The 23,573-nt window shown below is 44.7% G+C and overlaps 1 protein-coding gene and 1 long non-coding RNA gene across 3 annotated transcripts in view; both read left to right on the top strand.

Annotated features, from left to right (window-relative positions):
* The window catches only part of EPS8L2 (EPS8 signaling adaptor L2), a 153,401-nt gene extending 142,921 nt beyond the window's left edge, over positions 1 to 10,480 (top strand). For both annotated transcript variants that reach the window (XM_063437230.1, XM_063437231.1), the window contains 3 exons: positions 5,979 to 6,111; positions 6,749 to 8,055; positions 8,126 to 10,480. In XM_063437230.1, the coding sequence (XP_063293300.1) occupies positions 5,979 to 6,111; positions 6,749 to 6,817 (202 nt within the window). In that variant the 3' untranslated portion in view covers positions 6,818 to 8,055; positions 8,126 to 10,480. The remainder of the gene's footprint in view (positions 1 to 5,978; positions 6,112 to 6,748; positions 8,056 to 8,125) is intronic.
* LOC134578261 (uncharacterized) overlaps positions 1 to 23,573 on the top strand; it is a 550,797-nt gene that overhangs the window by 186,097 nt on the left and 341,127 nt on the right. The gene's annotated exons all lie outside the window — the stretch shown is intronic.

The following is a 23,573-nucleotide window of genomic DNA, read 5'->3' on the forward strand; positions in this document are numbered from 1 at the left end:
ACGGAAGAAAACAACAATGGAAAAGAAAAACTACCAACTGTCCGCCCGGATCCCGTGCGCGCGCGCGGGGTCCAGGACGACCGTTGGTAGCCGGAGGAAAGCTGGAGACGTTCTCCGCAATCCACAAGCGCCCGGGAGGTCGGGGGAGGTCAAGTCAGGCCTCTCGACGACCCGAGCGAAAGGAAAAGGAAGTTACGAAAACGAAAAAATAAACGTAGATAAGAGAAAATACATAAATTCTAGAACAGATAGAAGGGAAAATAGCAGGCCGGAAGGTAAGACCCACTGAACCGAGCCAGGAGCTAACCTAACGTGGGAAGTAACTACCGATACCTCTAAGGATACCGGGGAGCAGATACGGAGGTAGATGTAAAGGCAAGGAAAAAAACACCGCGTTCTCCTTAGGTGTCTGAGCACCGATCCTTGCCTGTGCGAAGTCTTCCTTGGAGATGTATGACCAGGTGCCTTATAAAAAACCCTGCCCTTCGGGCATGAGGTTCAGGGCCTTCACCCTACCCACCATATTCAGATGGCCGTATACTGGTTTCCTCTTGGATAGATTGGCAAAGGTGCCTGTCTGGACACCTGCCTATTTCCATGTCACTGGTGGGCACCGGCATTTCCCCAGTGATATTCCCCCAGTTCTGCGGCCTAGCAGGGGTTCGGCACCCAGACCTAACAGGCCGTCTTAATAGGTACCGACATTCTTAATAGGCACAGACATAGCCGGCCGCACTTGCATAGCAGGTCGTACTTATGGGCACAGACATAGCAGGCCGATCTTAAGGGCACAAACATAGCAGGCCGGTCTTATGGGCACAGGCAAAAAGCAGGCCGTTCTTATGGGCACAGACAATAGCAGGCCGTTCTTATGGGCACAGACAATAGCAGGCCGTTCTTATGGGCACAGGCAATAGCAGGCCGTTCTTATGGGCACAGACAATAGCAGGCCGTTCTTATGGGCACAGACAATAGCAGGCCGTTCTTATGGGCACAGACAATGGCAGGCCGTTCTTATGGGCACAGACAATAGCAGGCCGTTCTTATGGGCACAGACATAGCAGGCCGTTCTCATGGGCACAGACATAGCAGGCCGTTCTCATGGGCACAGACATAGCAGGCCGTTCTTATGGGCACAGACATAGCAGGCCGGTCTTATGGGCACAGGCATAGCAGGCCATTCTTATGGGCACAGACATAGCAGGACATTCTTATGGGCACAGACATAGCAGGCCGATCTTATGGGCACAGACATAGCAGGCCGTTCTTATGGGCACAGACATAGCAGGCCGATCCTGGTTGTGTATTATTGTTATATTATGATAACAAGTAATTCAAAATAGCGCCCTCCGATTCCGTAGCGTGTTACAATGGGTATTGAATGAGTAATGGGGACCTCCTAGTTCCAGTGGAGGTCCCTAAGAATAGCAGATTCTGAGAGCATCCTGACATAGGAACTCTAGACTCCAACCCATTAGGCAGTGTAATGTCGTGTGAATAAACCTGAACCGGGACTGGCAGTCCCTAGATGCCCAGCAGGCAAATAGTGGTATTCAGTCTGTATTGGGTATAAGTGGAAGTTGTTCCAGAGGCTATCATGTCCATGAATGTAAGATACACTGAGCAATACTCTCCTTAAACTGTGAATTGGTATGCCCATGTTCACACAGATCTGTTGGAAATTCCTTATCATATAATAGATTACCCTCATCATACCACCTGAAGGGTATTGTAACCATGGGCACTTCCAGGAGTAGGGCCAACGATAGCCAACCCAATGAATTCCCCCGGGAATCTGATAAAATGTATGGCATCAGCGTAGACTGGTCTCCCTTACTAGTTGAGTCGGAGCCCGGTCTGTAAGTGAGAAATATATGCCATGGACAGAGAAATCATACCAGAGTAGTCTCAAGAGACCTCCAGCCGGACAGAAAAAATATATATACTGAGAAGGAGATGAATCCTAGAGCTAACTGGCACTGTAAACACCCTGTACAGAGTCTGTGTAACAGAGTTCATATACCTGTAACTCACAATAACCTGCAATATATCCCATCAGGCACTCACAAAACCTGTTAATATACACTGACAGTAAAAACTCACAGCGATCCGTGACATACACTGTCAGCAAAACTCACATCAACCTGCGATATACGCAGTCAACAGAAACACGCAGCAATCTGTGACATACACTGACAACAAAAACCCACAGTAAACCACGATACACACTGTCGGTAAAAACTCACAGAATCTGTGGTATCACAGTCAGCAAAGCAAACCAACATGTCATGTACACTGTCAGTAAAACAAATATGTGATGTACACAGTCAGTAAAACTAATATGAGCTATACACTGTCAGAAAACTAATATGTGTTATACACTGTCAGTAAAACTAATGTGCTATACACTGTCAGCAAAACTAATGTGCTATACACTGTCAGCAAAACTAATATGTGTTATACACTGTCAGTAAAACTAATATGTGTTATACACTGTCAGAAAACTAATATGTGTTATACACTGTCATTAAAACTAATATGTGTTATACACTGTCTATGTGATGTACACTGTGGGAAAACTAATTATGTGATACACATTGTCAGTGAAAAAACCACAGCAAGAACAGAATCTGTGCCAATAAAACTCACAGCAGATATGAAATATATATCACTAAAAAGGCTCAGACTACTATATATCCGACATGAAAAATGCCCTAAGACACACAGAAACTGTGGGATACACGCCGAAAATAAATAGCACATAGGAAAAGGGATAGCACATTGCCTTCCGGCGAAACTGAAGGGAATCCGCTGGGGAAAAGGCAGGGCAACAATAGCCGCGATCCGACCACCGTGGGTGGAGGAGGGGTCGCGAGTAAGTGCGTTCTCCTCCACCCGGTCGGCCGCCTGCGGCTCTGTGAAGAAGTTGAGCGCGGCGGTCGACCACGTGGCGGACGGGGCGGCCACGAGAGTGAGCGGAGCGGCCGCCGGGTACTCGCGTCCGACCGCGAGTACCTCGGTTGCCGGTATGAAACTAGGGGGTCGGGAAATCAGGAGGCAGCCAGAGGCTAGTCTCCTGAAACCCCTATACCGCGCAGGCAGCCCGCGGAAAATGGCGGGCAAAGAGAGTGGGCAGCGAGGGGAGGGGGGGGGGGGGAAGGCATGGCGAAACAGAGAAAAAACCCCAAGACTCCCCTAAAACTACCCCCTGAAAGGGAAAGAATCCCTAAGAAGACAGGGGAAGCAAATGCAAGGCAAGTAGTAAAAATGTATAAGCAAAAGTAACACGAAATATAACCAAAAAATATAGGAGTACAGAACACAAGATACTAGATAAAGGTACAAATAACAAATAAGAAAATATACTGAGATATCAAAATAAATCCCAATAAGTCATAAAACAACCCAAAGCCACCCACTATAAGCAGGAGGCAGTGGTACTCTGACCTGTACTGGTGCGGAGCAGCAAAGAAAGAGGAAATGATGCATGGGGAGGGGAGTTTTATAGTACCTAACTTTTTTCTGATTGGTTGTTTTTTCTGTGCTGCTGTGGAGTTCTAGTAAAGAGAGACTTAAGCAAATACGAAGCCTCCTGTCATGTTATAAAATTGCTCATATTTCTTATCCATTCCACTGCTTCCATTTTTTTTAAATCTTTTTATTAAAGTCTTTCATTTGTTTCTTCCATTGACATTAAACTTTACAAAAAACATACGAAGCACAAACAATATAAAAACAATACAAAAAAAATACAAAGCAAACCCACCACCCTACGAGAGTTCTCAAAAAATTTCCATCTTTTACTACGAATTAGATAAAATAATGATTTACATCGCCCTTCGTTTTTTTCTCCCAGCTGGCCCATAGACTAGAGTTGCTATTTAGAAATTTACAGTGATCTCTCTTCATCTTAAGTTGGTAGGCGAGGTGAGAAGTTATTTGTTTAATAGAATAAACATTGTTCCCCTTCCAATTTCTTGCCATTACAATCTTACAAGACATTAAACAATGTGTGATCAGAAAAAATTCAGGTTTCCTACATTTTGGCCAGTTACAATGCAATAACATTACTTCAGATTTAAAAAATATTTTTACATTACACAATTTGTATATAATAGCTTGAACCCACTGCCAAACTACGACCACTTTTTTACAGGACCGCCACATATGGAGGTAATTTCCTTTATGTTGTCTACAATTCCAGCAACGAGCATCAAGATCCATTGCAAATTTAGCTATTTTCACTGGAGTCATATACCAAAAATTTGTTAATTTAAATTGTGTTTCTAATAAGACAAAGGAATGAACATATTTATTAATTTTATAAAAGGAAGATGACCATTCCTTTTTATCTACGTTTTTACTAAGGTCACTGTTCCAATTTTTAATAGCAGTGGGGATTGCCAGATCATAAGCACCCTCTAAAATTCTAACACATCTAGAGAACAGCTGTTTTATTTTACTCTGCTCTAAGATAGTCTTTAAAATATCGGACAGGGTTCATTCAGTAACTAGGATGACCTTCTCTAAATAATGCTTAACTCTAATATAAGAAAATCATTCACTGTCAGGAAGATGGAGCTCATTTACCAACAATTTGAATGATTTTATTTTGCTATCTTTAAACAGATCTCGAAGTGTATTAATCTGATAGTTTTTCCAAGATTTCACTGTTAAATGTTCAATACTGATTTCTAGTACTTTCAAATTTTGAAAATCAAAAATTATATCATCCATATCTATTTTTTTCTAGATTTTTGCCAAATCGGAATAATCTGTCAAAGAATATAAGATCCCGTTAACTGAAATTTTTTTATATTACAAATGAACTCTAAGGGGTCTTTTACTTTTGTTGCTTCTAACTCGAATTCCAACCAAAATTCTTCTTTATTTTGTTCTAACAAACTAACCATGATATGCATAATTATTCCTGCTTCATAGTATTTGGTAATGTTTGGATACCCTAATCCTCCATTTTTTTATTCCTCTTGATAATGTTGTATTTTTAATTCTGGGTTTCTTTTTTTGTCAAACAAAGTTCCATGTCTTCTTGTTCTCAAAACTGTGTCTTTTCTTATTGTTTTAGACAACCTGCAATTACAATGTAACCACAATGTATCTACACCTGTGAAACCTTTGATGTTGTTAGTGGACATATCTCTTTACCATGCCAGGAGATTCTCAGGATTCAGTCAAACCTTTGATAGTTCCATGACTTTAGGGTGTAGGAGCTCCTGACAGTATTGTCCACTTCATTTCCAGGTCAATTTCCTTATTTCTGGGAGACCGAGCAGGTTCTTACCTTCTGCTGGCTGTGACTGGTGGGAGTTGGGGGCCTGCTTTGCCGATCCAGCCCCATCCTCGCTGCTCCCTCCTCCTCCTCCCGCGCAGCTGGCTCTGTGTGAGCTGGGAGGAAGTGACAGCAATATATCTCCGTTCGGATAGTCAGGGGCCCGACCGTGCCCCTCATTGCACATGTCCATTGGGTGGCTAAAAGGGCATGGACCCTCACACAGGTTCCCAACCCGTGCAGTGATACTGCACCGCCGCCAAGGGTTAGGAAATCCTGTTTTAGATTATGACAAAATGTCGCCCCTGTCAGAGTGCCGCCTGGAGCCATGGCTCCAGCACGGTCTATGGACGGACCGGCCCTGGTTACAAGCCAAAGTCAGGATGCCAGAAGTTGGAAAAGTCAATAAACCCTCAAGGCGTCGATACAGGCTGAAAGCTATTTAGTGTTTCTCCAATATTTTGTGTAAAATAGTATTTCCTCGCATTACTTATACATTTTCTCCCTTCCTTGTACTCTTTTGCTACCAACTGCCTTTCTCACAAAATATCACCCTGTTGTGTATTGGTACATCCTTGGAAAGATTTGTATGTTTGTATTTAATACTTGATACTCCTATATATGTGTCTTGCCCTGGTAGTTATTTGTTTACATTAATTCTGAGTGTACCATATGTTTTCATTTACAGGACAGCCGGTCAACTAGGTATCTTAAATGGGGCACAGATATTCTCTCTAAATAAGGAGGAGCTAAAGAAAGTGTGCGGGGAAGAGGGGGCTCGGGTATACAGCCAGTTGGCTGTCCAGAAATCTCAATTAGAGGTAAGAAGCAGTTTGTTTTATTATTCATTAATTGTCTAATTATCCACAGCATATTTTGATGTTATCTGTTACCATTAGCGAGCTGTGCGTTGTTAATTTTGTCTTTGTATGCACAACCACAACACCTGATATTTTTTAACAACACGTCATAATCGGTCCAGCAAAAAGGGCCATGTGCCTAATTTTAGAAAGTTAAGCTTTAAGTCACATTCACACATCCTACGTATAAAATTTGTATTTCAGAGAGAGAACATTTTTCTGAAATACACACATTGACGCTGTTGAAATTTCCCTAAAATTCCAACCCAGTCCAAAGATATACTAAGACAAAGTCTTAGTATATACTTTGTTTTCGTATTCTACAGATTTTTAACATATAGAATGCAGGTATTGTGCATGCCAGGTGACATTATAGTGCAGAGCAATTCAACTAATTGTATGTATAAATTGATACGTTTTCTATAGTGTCTATTCACAGGTGATTTTTAATGTTTTATCCAGTGGTTTAGTTTCCAGAGAAGTAATTGTTCCCCTTTAAAACAATAACCAAGAATGTTTTTTCCCTATCCAAAGATCCTGTGTGCAACATGTAGAGGGTGGTTAGATGGTAAATCTCTGTATCATTCATCTATTACAGAAAAGTCAAGGGGAATCAGAGCTCCAGGAAATAATGAAGAGGCGCCAAGAGAGGATCGAAAATCCCTAGCACTTTGTCTATCTCCTTGCTACTTAACGTCTTTAATATCTGCATCTCCTTCACTTAAGAGAGTCCGGCAAGGCCTTGCAGAATTATTCATCGCTTTACAAGATATTTATCTGGCTGAGAAAGGATTATGGTTTTATACATTTAACTTCTAAAAGCAACAGCCAACCAATGTGGACCTCAGAAAAAAATAAAAGACTATATCCATTCTATATATATTAATATATACATTAATACGTGGTAGGCTCTATTGTACACTTAGTGTGGTTCAGATATTGGAATCTTGTGTGTCTTCAACGTCATCAAATCCTTTGGAAAAATAAGATCCAGTTAATTATATTAAGGTGACCATTCATGTTTTGTTGACCAATAAAGCCAACTGCATCTGTATGTAAAGGTATATATTTCATATATTTATATATCTGTTGGAATTTGTTTTCTTGTAGCTGAATATACTTTTCTTAACATTATGTCTATCAGAAGGGCTGCTTTTCATCCTATTGGCAGCTCCCGAGCTGAACAAGGGGGGGATAGCTTTAAGTATTGCATTAAAGTATTATTTTTATACATATATTCATATATTTTATAAGCAGTCCTGCACAGTGATAACGAGGCCTTGTGTGAGCTATGTGCTACACAACGATGGCATATTGCTTCATTTGGGAGTAAATGGGATCTTTACATTTTCACTTATCACAAAACCTCAGCGTCCTGACTAGTAGACCTATACAAGTGAGTGTTTTGCAGAAAAACAAAAATCAGCCTACACTGTATGACGATACTGACTGCCTTCTCAGACTTCAAATTATCCACCAGAATGTATAAAATGAATGTCACATGATCTACCACTATATATTGTAACGTATATAATATACCAATATATATCATTCATTTTAATTAACTGGAAAGGGTAAACACTTTGTAATCTTTCACTAACTGAATTAATGACTGTGATCTATATAACAAGGTTAGCAGACCTGGTGGAAGAGACACAGATAGACAAACAGTACATTCCAGGCTGTTCTAATAAGATATAAGAACGACAAACCTTCTCTAAAGCAGGAAATAAAACTATTTAATAGTGTAGCCAGACCAGAAAAATACTTTGTAAAACTACATTGGAAGATGGTGGGGGATAAAAAATGATTGATACGTTTCATGGGAAAAAAAAAAACACAAACATCCGATCCTATCGTGGTATATTTTAATCATTATTATTCTTGGCCCAATTTTAAATAACTGTAATAATTGCCTGCATGTTGATCAAGTACTGGCTATATGTTACTCTTAAAACCGTGGTGCACAGCAGAGTAAAATATAAATTTCAAATCCAATATACTTGTAGTATTTTAAGTTATTTAATCCCTGTCCGTATACCAATTTGTATAACATATACAGTCTAGAGCAGTAGTGCCTGAAAATGGATTCTCATAAGTTGAAGAACTAAAACTCCCAAGATGCTTTGCCAACATTTAGGATAGCATATTATCATATAAATTGTCATTCTTGGGTATCCCAGGACTAGTAATGTATCAATCTGATAGCATGAAATAAAATAATGGAGCATTTTTATTTGATCAAATTCATTTCTCTGGACTCAGAATCCTTGGGACATTGACTAGAAGTCAGATTGCAAATTTGAATACCCCATTCTATTTAAATTTCATACTCATAAGCATTTAATCAGGTGACTTTATAATACTCCCTGTAGTTTCATCCCAGCTCATTTTAACCACTACTAATGTAATCTTTATCCAAAGTAGAGCTGCTTTGTCTAGAAACAATCTGGAGTGTATGATTATTGTGTGAGATGTCTCAAATAAATAAAATCTTTAAGTTCCAAAATATAGTAAAATCTGTAAGGGGGAATGTAAAGTGTTTAACAAGGAGAAATCACTTAATGAATCAACTTTATAGGTGTTACAATGGTTTTCAAACAGCAGTGGGGCAATTGATAATGTATACATGTGAAATGGGTGTCACAAGAAAATACATACACATGTGAATTAGGGCTTACTGATTCCAAACTAGGGGCTACGATGCATGTTTGCTCTGTGCACCTAACTGTGACCAAGGGCTATCTGGACAGCCAGTGATAGGCTGAGAGCATCACTCTATCAAGAGAAATAGTACCTACCATTTCGCTCAATGAATGCCCATTATTAGGCTGAGAGCGTCACTCGACACTTGGAGCCATCACCAGCCACCCGGCTAGTTCTTCCTAATACCACTGCCAAATGCAGAATACATGAAGATAGGACACTCTTGCTACCATAACAACTTAAATGAGCTTATGGCGGTTGGAGTGTTTCTTTAATGTCTCCAACTTTGCGATCATTACATTTGCCGAGTTCTTCCACATGAGGAAAAAAATAAATGCTCTTACCATTTTCACTTAGCAATGGCTCAACTAGTCTTCCCTCATCTAAATGATGTTTCAGACAGGCTCCTTAAATGTGGAGTATAATCTGGGTCTATAAACAATATGTGCTATGAAGATATATATAATTATTCGCTTTTCTCTATAACATGACGTGATTTTATAAGCCGAAAATGGGAGAGTGTGTTCTGGTAAGATTCTTCAAGTGTACGGTTTCTAAAATGTGCAAGATAATTCCTTGAATCCATAATTATTCACAGTAATGTGGTAGGTTGGAGCTATACAATAATTATGAGTCATTTTTATGCTTTCTTTTTGTATGTATGTATAAAAAATATAATACAATCAACAAAAAGGATACCCTGTCTCAGTAGTACAATATTGTATTATCCTATTTAAGGCAAACACATTAAGATTCTAGTGCATACTATATTAAAACAGATGGATATTTAATCAATTGACATATTTGCTTTGAATAATGTCCCATTTTCCCTCTCGGAGCAGGCCATATGGACAGTCCTTCAGCAACATACAAGTAGAAAAATTTAAAGGAACATTATAGCTTTAGGAAAACAAACAAGTGTCCCTAACACTGTAGTTTTAGCCTAACTATTAGGGTCCCCAGCCCCCCTCCGCGCCAGTCTTGCAGCAGTTTGCCCCTGCACACTGTACAGCATGGACACAGGAAGCACCTCTAGAAGCAGTCTGAGTGACTGCCACTAGAGGTGCTGCTAGGTGTAAACACTGCCTTTTTTCTAAATTTATGCAATTCAGCGCTTTTGGTCTTATATTAGAAATTCACAATTCAAAGTGAGTTTCACATAAAAAAAAAAAAAAACTCTCCTTTTTGCCTTTTTTTCCAGTTGTGGTATCAGGGCCTAGAATTTACAATTCCTTTCACTTCTTTGTGATGCTCATCTCACCAAATAACTCCATTTGTAAATTCTCTACAATTTACACACACACACACACACACACACACACACACACAAACAAACAAACAACACTATGTGCTATCTGCTCACATAAAATCTCCATGGAGGCATTAATGATATTTTAATACTATATTATAATATTCTAACAGGAAGTAGATTGATGAGGCAAAATGTCAATTGGCAATGATTTTAGGAAACTAAATTAAGATACCTCCCGCTGTCTAACTCCACCTGTATATCTTCTGTTTGTACTAAAAATATATATTGTAATTATTCCATTCAATACTTGTACAATGTAATACTATACAATGAACTAATAAATGTAAGATTTATTAAACAGGTTAAATTATAGATTTTCAGCAATGCTTGGTTTATTTCTCCCAAAAAGTCATTTCTCACCTTTTTTTTTTTTTGTCAAATGAAAAGAAAAGAAAGAACCATAACCACTTCCCTGCTACAGGCACTTTCTGAAATAATAAACACCCCAGTGTGAATTTTGTGGACAATATATATATTTTGATATGGAACATAAGTATACAGGGTAGCCCAAAAGTAGGTATACAGTATAGTTTATTTGCATTTTATTACATTGTTTATAATGTTTATATTAGTTTAACACTATTTAATCTCGTAAGTGTTCAAAACGTCTTCCCATCAACGTTGCAACATTCCTCGTGCTTGTCCAGTACATTGTGACACACATTATGACAGAATTTCCAGGGCTGCATCAATGTCCATAAATGCGTCCGAGATGAACTCTTTTAATTCGTCCATTGTCTGAGGTATCCTCTCAAAAACCTTATTCTTTACTACACCTCAAAGAATAAAGTCCATTTGGTAAATGTGGCGGTCATTCAATAGTGCAACATCGTCAGATGCAATGCTGTGGGAAGATGTTATCAAGGCGGCCCCTTACTGGAATCATGAGGGACTAGTGTCAGAATTTAGAATTTAACACATATCAGTATTATTTACTAAAGTGTGAATTTTGTATTTAATGCTATAGTAGCTGAATTGAAAGCATAACTGACCTAGGGATTTGTTTTCCAGTTCGGCTATTTTGTGAAATTCACTTTGAATTCTCACTTTAGTAAGTAACCATTATGTGCTTTGAAATACAAGTCTCCACACTCACAGCAATGCTCAGTAATGGCTATAATGTCACATATAGACTTTTTTGAGGGCTAGGTTGGGAACCACGACTTTAGACATTGCCTGCATACCAACGCATTTGAATAAATAAAGCCTACATTCTCACTTAATGAACTGGAAAAAAAAATTACGTTGGTAGAAAAGTAACCAAAAATTAAAATACTATGTTTTCTAAAATACTATGTTTTCTAAATGGCCTGCCATTTATTTCTAAATATTTATTTTTGTAATATTCTTCATTGGCTGGCCCTGATGTATTCTTAAAAATCCAAATCAATGCATTGCTCTGCTCCATGCCACTGAAAAGGTCGCTGCCAGTATTTAGTTATCATTGTGTAAAACTTGCAAATTTACTTAGCATGTGCAATAGGTATAGAGGCATGGCAACCTTTGGATCATGTGCAAATACAAATAAATTACCTTTTTTTTTTCCCAAACAAAACTAAAATATTTTAGTGTGGATGATTAACTCTGGTAACGTGTAGGATGCAGTATGAATAGATTTGAGATGTGCAGGTTCCTGCAGTTGGAAGGTTTGTTATCATACAGGTGATACTCGAAAAATTAGAATATCGTGCAAAAGTTCATTTATTTCAGTAATGCAACGTAAAAGGGAAACTAATATATGAGAGACACATTACATGCAAAGCAAGATAGTTCAAGCCCTGATTTGTCATAAGTGCATTGATTATGGCTTACAGCTCATGAAAACCCCAAATCCACAATCTCAGTAATTTACAATATTGTAAAAAGGTGCAATATTCTAGGTTCACAGTGTCCCACTCTAATCCGCTAAGTAAGCCATAACACATGCAAAGGGTTTCTGAGCCTTTAAATGGTCTCTCAGTCTGGTTCAGTAGGAATCACAATCATGGGGAAGACTGCTGACCTGACAGTTGTGCAGAAAACCATCATTGACACCCTCCATAAGGAGGGAAAGCCTCAAAAGGTAATTGCAAAGGAAGTTGGATGTTCCCAAAGTGCTGTATCAAAGCACATTAATAGAAAGTTATGTGGAAGGGAAAAGTGTGGAAGAAAAAGATGCACAAGCAGCAGGGATGACCGCAGCCTGGAGAGGATTGTCAGGAAAAGGCCATTCAAATGTGTTGGGGACTTTCACAAGGAGAGGACTGAGGCTGGAGTCAGTGCATCAAGATCAACCACACACAGACGGATCCTGGACATGGGCTTCAGATGTCGTATTCCTCTTGTCAAGCCGCTCCTGAACAACAAACAACGTCAGAAGCGTCTTAACTGGGCTAAAGAAAAACAGACCTGGTCTGTTGCTTAGTGGTCCAGAGTCCTCTTTTCTGATGAGAGCAACTTTTGCATCTCATTTAGAAACCAAGGACCCAGAGTCTGGAGGGAGAATGGAGAGGCACACACTGCAAGATACTTGAAGTTCAGTGTAAAGTTTCCACAGTCTGTGTTGATTTGGGGAGCCATGTCATCTGCTGGTGTTGGTCCACTGTGCTTCATTAAGTCCAGGGTCAACGCAGCCATCTACCAGGAGATTGTAGAGCACTTCATGCTTCCTTCCACAGACAAGCTTTATGGGGATGCTGACTTAATTTTCCAGCAGGACTTGGCACCTGCCCACACTGCCAAAAGCACCAAAGACTGGTTCAATGACTGTGAGATTACTGTGATTGATTGGCCAGCAAACTCGCCTGACCTGAACCCCATAGAGAATCTATGGGGCATTGCCAAGAGAAAGATGAGAGACATGAGACTGAACAATGCAGAAGAGCAGAAGGCTGCTATCGAAGCATCCTGGTCTTCCATAACACCTCAGCAGTGCCACAGGCTGATAGCTTCCATGCCACGCCGCATTGAGGCAGTAATTGCTGCAAAAGGGGCCCAAACCAAGTACTGAGTCCATATGCATGCTTATACTTTTCAGAGGTCCGATATTGTTCTATGTTTTATTGATTGCATGTAATATTCTAATTTACTGAGATTGTGGTTTTGGGGTTTTCATGAGCTGTAAGCCATAATCATCGCACTTATGACAAATCACGGCTTGAACTATCTCGCTTTGCATGTAATGCGTCTATCTCATAGATTAGTTTCCCCTTTTACGTTGCATTACTGAAATAAATGAACTTTTGTACGATATTCTAATTTTTCGAGTATCACCTGTATATCCTATGAACATCTATCAGCATGACCAGCACAGAATGAAGGAGCATTTACTGAGACCTGTGCATGCCTAAGAGAGACAGATCATATTTACACTGCTGGCAGTCGGGGTGTATAATGAATGTCATGATCACCATCAAACATATTTCCTGTAGTCTAGAACCCTGGTCAGCATAAGGTGGCAAACACACCCTTGTCAGCCCTCCCATGACTAGAGGGAATTCATATATGATCTGGGCATTTGTAGTGTACATTGGGAAATTTAAAGGGATCCTATAGTGCCAGGAAAACAAAGCCGTTTTCGTGACACTATAGGATAATAGGTACCCCCCCCCCCCCCCCGTCCGTGGGGCTGAAGGGGTTAAAACCCCTTCAGCCACTTACCTGAATCCAGCGCCGCTATCCCTCAGCGCTGGGTCAGGCTCTGCCCACGCTCCTCCCCTGCCGACGTCAGCCGGCGGGGGAGACCTAATGTGCATGGGCGGCAATGGCCACACGTGCATTAGTCCTCCCCACAGGAAAGCATTATTTAATGCTTTCCTATGGGAAAAAAATTTACGCTGGAGTTCTATGAGGACGTCCAGCATCAGATAACAGACCAAAAGACCGTTTGGATTCCGGAAGCACCCCCAGTGGCTGTCTGGCAGACTTTCTCTATAACTGCAATGTTTAACATTGCAGCACTAAGTGCTAAAGGGTCACAGCACCCAGACCACTTCAATTAGCTGTTCAGCAACACTGTGAGTATAGTAAAGAACAATATTACTGTACGATTAAATAATATATACAAAATAGTTCCTCTTACCCAGCCAGCCTTCCTTATCAGTAAAGCAACTGCAAATGAAAGGTTTATTATCAGCAATGAATATGGAGGAGTCAGGCTGGCAATAAGTAACCTTGGTCAGTATTATGAGAAAATGAGAGAGTCTAAGAACTCCAAAAATAAACAAAACACAATAAAATTGAGAAACATTATTTTGATGGAATAAAACATATAACAGTAAAAAAAAGAAGAAAATATAATTTTCCAGTAAATGTTAATATTCTCTAATAACCGATTAGAAATGGAGTTTGAATTGTTTGGGTTATAGTCCTCAGGTGAGTTTAGTTGATCAATATGGCTATACAACTTACAAATACCGTTCTATTTTTATTTGGGGTGACAAAGTTTCATATACTCTACAATGGCATAGGGGAAAAAAAAGTGTTACAACTAGCATATAGATGTCTGTCATTCTAAACGAATAGTTTGTACCAGAGTTTGGAAGGTTTCCCAGAAGCCTTTAATGCTAGAAACGTCCAATGCGAATACATTGTTATTCAGTTTTGCTTATGCAATGTTTTTTTTTTTCATTTACATACTGCTGAACAATGTGGTGGCATTTACCAATAATAAGGCATAGGTGACATGAGATATTTTTATTTTGTAAATATATAAGAATTTATATATGTTTATGTCACATCAAATAAAGTCCCTTTGTCCTTTTAAAAAAACTGCATATTATATGTGTTGGTGCAATAAATTAGAAAAATGCAAATTGCAGTTGAACACAAACAACAAAAATGCAAGAATTGCTTATGTCCTTAAGTTCAAGACAGGCTTCTGAAGCTGTGTCTTTAAGGGGTTAAGGATGGAGGCTATGGTCAAAGTTCTGAACCAAAACAAAACCTAGAATTTGCATGTATTTGTTCCACCGTAATTTAAGCGTTTTTCTTTAAGTGCCCCATATTGTTTTTTTTTTTGTCATTCTTTGTTTTATTGAAGCAATGCGAGATTGTTACAGAAAGGAAGAGAAGGAAGAATACATCAGTGAATATACAAACATATGCAATAACCATTAACATTGATATATACTCTCCTGAGTGTCTGCTTCATTTTATGTTTTAGAGGATGTCACTTTGTCAGATTAGTTAGGCATATATAATTGTGATAATGTATTAGTAGAGTGGGTTAATACAGGTTAGGTTTAACTTTAGCGTGAGAGTGAGTAGCATTTACTTAATCTGATTTATCGTAGGTTAAACATGCTGTGCTTTAGTATTAGGTTGTATGAATGCTATAGGGCATGTGGATGTTCTGTGCCCACTGGGTACAAGATAGGCATAAATAAGCAGATTGGGCTAGCTTTTGGTTTAGGCAGCACTATGTCATGTTACTTGCATGGTAAAAAGAATATATATAAAAATATATATAACAGAATAGATAGATAAACAGAATGTACTTGGGTATGCATAGTGTGGAGCACGACAATATAGTAAATTCCCCGGGGGTCCCCCCGGTATGAGTCTCTCTCTGGCCGGGCAGGCTTTAGGAAGATTGATTCTCCCAGATCTCAGTGCAGCGCCATGTGACTTATTTGGTCTCCCGGTCGCAGGACTCAGCTTTCTGTGCGTCCCTGGTGGTTCACCCGATGCCTCGTTGGGGCTGTGCTATTTCCTGCTGTGGATGTCCGTGGATCCCCGACTGGGTGCGGTGAGTGAGCGGGAGTGGGTGGGGACGATTGGCGGTACCTTTTTGCCCTTGTAGGGTCGCCCCTGCAGCGGGCCTGTGCTCGATTTCTGCGGTGTTCTCCGCGTTGTTGCTCTGTGTGGGTGAGGCACATCCTCGCAGGTCTCAATGCCCAGGGAGGCAGCAGTAGGGGACCGGACCCAATCGCCTGGTATAAATGCTTGGGCTGCGAATTCCTCTGCTGGTGTGGCAAGACAGTCCAGGGGTGGGTGCTCCAGCCAGCTCATAGCAGTGTTGTGGGTCCTGTCTGCTGGTAGTCAGCTTTTCCAGTACAGACTGTGAGGCAGCCATTTTGTCTGGAAAGCGCCGGTGTTTGAGAGCAGGCTAAGGTCAGTGGGATCTATTCCTGATGGCGTCAGATCTCTCCAGTGTGGGCCGGGATAACCCCCCCAGCCCATGGGGGGGGGAGCGGGGCCTGTGAGGAGTGTCACAGGGCTGCTGTGTAGCTGCTAGATTAACAAACAGGGTGGCGGCCGTCCACCCTGCTTCTCTCCCGTTTAGGGCGCAGGCTCCAAAGTTTAGTGTAGCCCTCAGGGTCCCCAAAACTCCCGATCTTGGCGTCTGCGGTAGTGCCCACAGCTCCCTGCTCACTATGCCGTACTTCCAGGCTGAAATCAGAGCCATGTGTGCCATAGTTTTCAGCCCAAACAGCCAGATTTTGCGAGAGCCTCTCCCGCATGCGACCGGTCAGCATGGTGGTCAGGCCCCGCCCCCCCCATATTGTTTTTAATGCACATAAATGGATTCCTTTTTTAATATCCTATATGTATACCTAACACAACATTAAGTGTTAAAAACAGAAAGAAAAAAAGTTTCCACCTTTTTGCTTATAATAATCTTTACCCATCAAGTGCAAATAAAGAAAAAAGAGCTCAAAATAGATTCCTGTATGAGTCCAGATTGTTAAAAGCCTCATGTCTATAATCAAAATACATTTTTGGTAATGTTATCCCTTTACCAACCCCTCTAACACTGTACCAACCCTACCCATACCCAGTGGCAGAACTACCGACCCCTGCGACCGGGCCCATCACTCCAGGGGGCCCGGCCGTGATGCGGATCCCTGTGACCAGGGCCGCCATCAGGGGGTGACAACCAGGCCCGGACTGGATATCGGGCACACCGGGCAAATGCCCGGTGGGCCGCGGTGGCCATGGGCCGAGGCCGGCAGGGAGATCACAGGATCTCCCCTGCCGGTCTTTGCAGGGCCGGCACTATCCGAGCGCCGGCCCTGCAGCAGTCCATGGCGGGCCCCTCACCGGCCCACATACAGTATACTGCGGCTGCCGGCTGGGGAGAGAGTGAGGGAGCCAGGAGAGGACCCGGCGGAAATCTAACTTGCAGCTCCGCCCGGTTCCTCTCGCGAGATTTGGAGCGTTACAATGGCAATGCTCCAGGTCTCGCGAGAGTAAACTCTAGCCCTACAGGCTAGAGTTCACACACCACTGGACCACCAGGGATGGATGCCAGCAGCAGGATCCCCTCTCCCAGGCATAAGGTAAGCAGGGAGGGGGGAAATAATCATACAGGTCACAGCAGCCTCACTTACTCAGACACCCTGCACCCCTACACTCACAGCACCCTCACTCACACAAACACACTCACAACACCCCTAACACTCACAGCACCCCTAACACTCACAGCACACACACTGCACCCTAACACTAACAGCACACACACACTGCACCCCTGACACTCACAGCATCCCTGACACTCACACTGCACCCCTAACACTCACAGCACACACACTGAACCCCTAACACTCACAGCACACACACACACTGCACCCCTAACAATCACAGCACACACACACACACATACACTGCACCCCTAACACTCACAGCACACACACACACTGCACCCCTAACACTCACAGCACACACACACACTGCACCCCTAACATTCACAGCACACACACACACTGCACCCCTAACACTAATAGCACACACACACTGCACCCCTGACACTCACAGCACACACACACACTGCACCCCTAACACTAACAGCACACACACACTGCACCCCTGACACTCACAGCATCCCTGACACTCACACTGCACCCCTAACACTCACAGCACACACACTGCACCCCTAACACTCACAGCACACACACACACTGCACCCCTAACACTCACAGCACACACACACACACACACACACACACACACACACTGCACCCCTAACACTCACACACACACACACTGCACCCCTAACACTCACAGCGCGCACACACACTGCACCCCTAACACTCAGAGCACACACACACACACACACACACACTGCACCCCTGACACTCACAGCACACACACACACACACACTGCACCCCTGACACTCACAGCACTCACACACACACTGCACCCCTGATACTCACAGCCCACACACACACACTGCACCCCTGACACTCACAGCACACACACACACACATACTGCACCCCTGACACTCACAGCACTCACACACACACTGCACCCCTGACACTCACAGCACACACACTGCACCACTAACACTCACAGCACACACACACACACACACTGTACCCCTAGAACTCACAGCACACACACACACACACTGCACCCCTAGCACTCACAGCGCACACACACACTGCACCCCTAACACTCACAGCACCCCTAACACTCACAGCACACACACTGCACCCTAACACTAACAGCACACACACACTGCACCCCTGACACTCACAGCATCCCTGACACTCACACTGCACCCCTAACACTCACAGCACACACACTGAACCCCTAACACTCACAGCACACACACACACTGCACCCCTAACAATCACAGCACACACACACACACACTGCACCCCTGACACTCACAGCACTCACACACACACTGCACCCCTGATACTGACAGCGCACACACACACACTGCACCCCTGACACTCACAGCACACACACACACATACTGCACCCCTGACACTCACAGCACTCACACACACACTGCACCCCTGACACTCACAGCACACACACTGCACCCCTAACACTCACAGCACACACACACACTGCACCCCTAACACTCACAGCACACACACACACACACACTGCACCCCTAACACTCACACACACACACACTGCACCCCTAACACTCACAGCGCGCAGACACACACACACTGCACCCCTAACACTCAGAGCACACACACACACACACACACACACACTGCACCCCTGACACTCACAGCACACACACACACACTGCACCCCTGACACTCACAGCACTCACACACACACTGCACCCCTGATACTCACAGCGCACACACACACACTGCACCCCTGACACTCACAGCACACACACACACATACTGCACCCCTGACACTAACAGCACTCACACACACACTGCACCCCTGACACTCACAGCACACACACTGCACCACTAACTCTCACAGCACACACACACACTGTACCCCTAGAACTCACAGCACACACACACACACACTGCACCCCTAGCACTCACAGCACACACACTGCACCCCTAACACTCACAGCACCCTCACTCACACAAACACACTCAGAACACCCCTAACACTCACAGCACCCCTAACACTCACAGCACACACACTGCACCCTAACACTAACAGCACACACACACTGCACCCCTGACACTCACAGCATCCCTGACACTCACACTGCACCCCTAACACTCACAGCACACACACTGAACCCCTAACACTCACAGCACACACACACACTGCACCCCTAACAATCACAGCACACACACACACACACTGCACCCCTAACACTCACAGCACACACACACACTGCACCCCTAACACTCACAGCACACACACACACTGCACCCCTAACACTCACAGCACACACACGCACTGCACCACTAACACTAACAGCACACACACACTGCACCCCTGACACTCACAGCACACACACACACTGCACCCCTAACACTAATAGCACACACACACTGCACCCCTGACACTCACAGCATCCCTGATACTCACACTGCACCCCTAACACTCACAGCACACACACTGCACCCCTAACACTCACAGCACACACACACACACTGCACCCCTAACACTCACAGCACACACACACACACACTGCACCCCTAACACTCACAGCACACACACACACTGCACCCGTGACACTCACAGCATCCCTAACACTCACACTGCACCCCTAACACTCACAGCACACACACTGCACCCCTAACACTCACAGCACACACACACACTGCACCCCTAACACTCACAGCACACACACACACACACTGCACCCCTAACACTCACAGCACACACACACACACACACACTGCACCCGTGACACTCACAGCATCCCTAACACTCACACTGCACCCCTAACACTCACAGCACACACACACACTGCACCCCTGACACTCACACTGCACCCCGAACACTCACAGCACACACACACTGCACCCCTGGCACTCAAACTGCACCCCTAACACTCACAGCACACACCCTGCACCCCTAGCACTCACAGCACACACACACTGCACCCCTAACACTCACAGCACACACACTGCACCCCTAACACTCACAGCGCACACACTGCACCCCTAACACTCACAGCACACACACACACACACTGCACCCCTAACACTCACAGCGCACACACTGCACCCCTAACACTCACAGCACACACACACACACACACACTGCACCCCTAACACTCACAGCGCACACACTGCACCCCTAACACTCACAGCACACACACACTGCACCCCTGACACTTACAGCACACACACTGCACCCCTGACACTTACAGCACACACACTGCACCCCTGACACTCACAGCACACTCACAGCATGCACACACACACACTGCACCCCTAACACTCACAGCACACACACACTGCACCCCTAACACTCTCAGCACACACACACACACCGCACCCCTAACACTCACAGCACACACACACTGCACCCCTAACACTCACAGGACACACACACACACACACACACACACTGCACCCCTGACACTTACAGCACACACACACTGCACCCCTGACACTCACACTGCACCCCTAACACTCACAGCACACACACTGCACCCCTAACACTCACAGCACACACACACACACTGCACCCCTAACACTCACAGCGCACACACTGCACCCCTAACACTCACACTGCACCCCTAACACTCACAGCACACACACTGCACCCCTAACACTCACAGCACACACACTGCACCCCTAACACTCACAGCGCACACACTGCACCCCTAACACTCACAGCACACACACACACACTGCACCCCTAACACTAACAGCACACACACACTGCACCCGTGACACTCACAGCATCCCTAACACTCACACTGCACCCCTAACACTCACAGCACACACACTGCACCCCTAACACTCACAGCACACACACACACTGCACCCCTAACACTCACAGCACACACACACACACACACACACTGCACCCCTAACACTCACAGCACACACACACACACACACACTGCACCCGTGACACTCACAGCATCCCTAACACTCACACTGCACCCCTAACACTCACAGCACACACACACACTGCACCCCTGACACTCACACTGCACCCCGAACACTCACAGCACACACACACACTGCACCCCTGGCACTCAAACTGCACCCCTAACACTCACAGCACACACCCTGCACCCCTAGCACTCACAGCACACACACACTGCACCCCTAACACTCACAGCACACACACTGCACCCCTAACACTCACAGCGCACACACTGCACCCCTAACACTCACAGCACACACACACACACACTGCACCCCTAACACTCACAGCGCACACACTGCACCCCTAACACTCACAGCACACACACACACACACTGCACCCCTATCACTCACAGCGCACACACTGCACCCCTAACACTCACAGCACACACACACTGCACCCCTGACACTTACAGCACACACACTGCACCCCTGACACTTACAGCACACACACTGCACCCCTGACACTCACAGCACACTCACAGCATGCACACACACACACTGCACCCCTAACACTCACAGCACACACACACTGCACCCCTAACACTCTCAGCACACACACACACACACCGCACCCCTAACACTCACAGCACACACACACTGCACCCCTAACACTCACAGGACACACACACACACACACACACACACACACACACTGCACCCCTGACACTTACAGCACACACACACTGCACCCCTGACACTCACACTGCACCCCTAACACTCACAGCACACACACTGCACCCTTAACACTCACAGCACACACACACACACTGCACCCCTAACACTCACAGCGCACACACTGCACCCCTAACACTCACACTGCACCCCTAACACTCACAGCACACACACTGCACCCCTAACACTCACAGCACACACACACACACTGCACCCCTAACACTCACAGCGCACACACTGCACCCCTAACACTCACAGCACACACACACTGCACCCCTAACACTCACAGCACACACACACTGCACCCCTGACACTTACAGCACACACACACACTGCACCCCTGACACTTACAGCACACACACTGCACCCCTAACACTCACACTGCACCCCTTACACTCACAGCACACACACACACTGCACCCCTGACACTCACAGCATCCCTGACACTCACACTGCACCCCTAACACTCACAGCACACACACTGCACCCCTGACACTCACACTGCACCCCTAACACTCACAGCACACACACACTGCACCCCTGACACTCACACTGCACCCCTAACACTCACAGCACACACACTGCACCCCTAACACTCACAGCACACACACACACACTGCACCCCTAACACTCACAGCGCACACACACTGCACCCCTAACACTCACAGCACACACACACTGCACCCCTAACACTCACAGCACACACACACTGCACCCCTAACACTCACAGGACACACACACACACACACACTGCACCCCTGACACTTACAGCACACACACACTGCACCCCTGACACTCACACTGCACCCCTAACACTCACAGCACACACACTGCACCCCTAACACTCACAGCACACACACACACACTGCACCCCTAACACTCACACACACACATACTGCACCCCTAACACTCACACACACACACTGCCCCCTAACACTCACAGCGCGTGCACACACACACATACTGCACCCCTAACACTGACAGCACACACACACACACACACTGCACCCCTGAGACTCACAGCACACACACACACACTGCACCCCTGACACTCACAGCACTCACACACATACTGCACCCCTGACACTCACAGCACTCACACACAAACTGCACCCCTGACACTCACAGCGCACACACACACACTGCACCCCTGACACTCACAGCACACACACACACATACTGCACCCCTGACACTCACATCACTCACACACACACTGCACCCCTGACACTCACAGCGCACACACTGCACCACTAACACTCACAGCACACACACACACACACACACACTGCACCCCTAACACTCACAGCACACACACACACACTGCACCCCTAACACTCACAGCACACACACACTGCACCCCTAACACTCACAGCACACACACACACACACTGCACCCCTGACACTTACAGCACACACACACACACTGCACCCCTGACACTTACAGCACACACACACACACACTGCACCCCTGACA

This window comes from Pelobates fuscus, chromosome 12 (assembly GCF_036172605.1).
Source record: "Pelobates fuscus isolate aPelFus1 chromosome 12, aPelFus1.pri, whole genome shotgun sequence".
Classification (NCBI taxonomy): domain Eukaryota; kingdom Metazoa; phylum Chordata; class Amphibia; order Anura; family Pelobatidae; genus Pelobates; species Pelobates fuscus.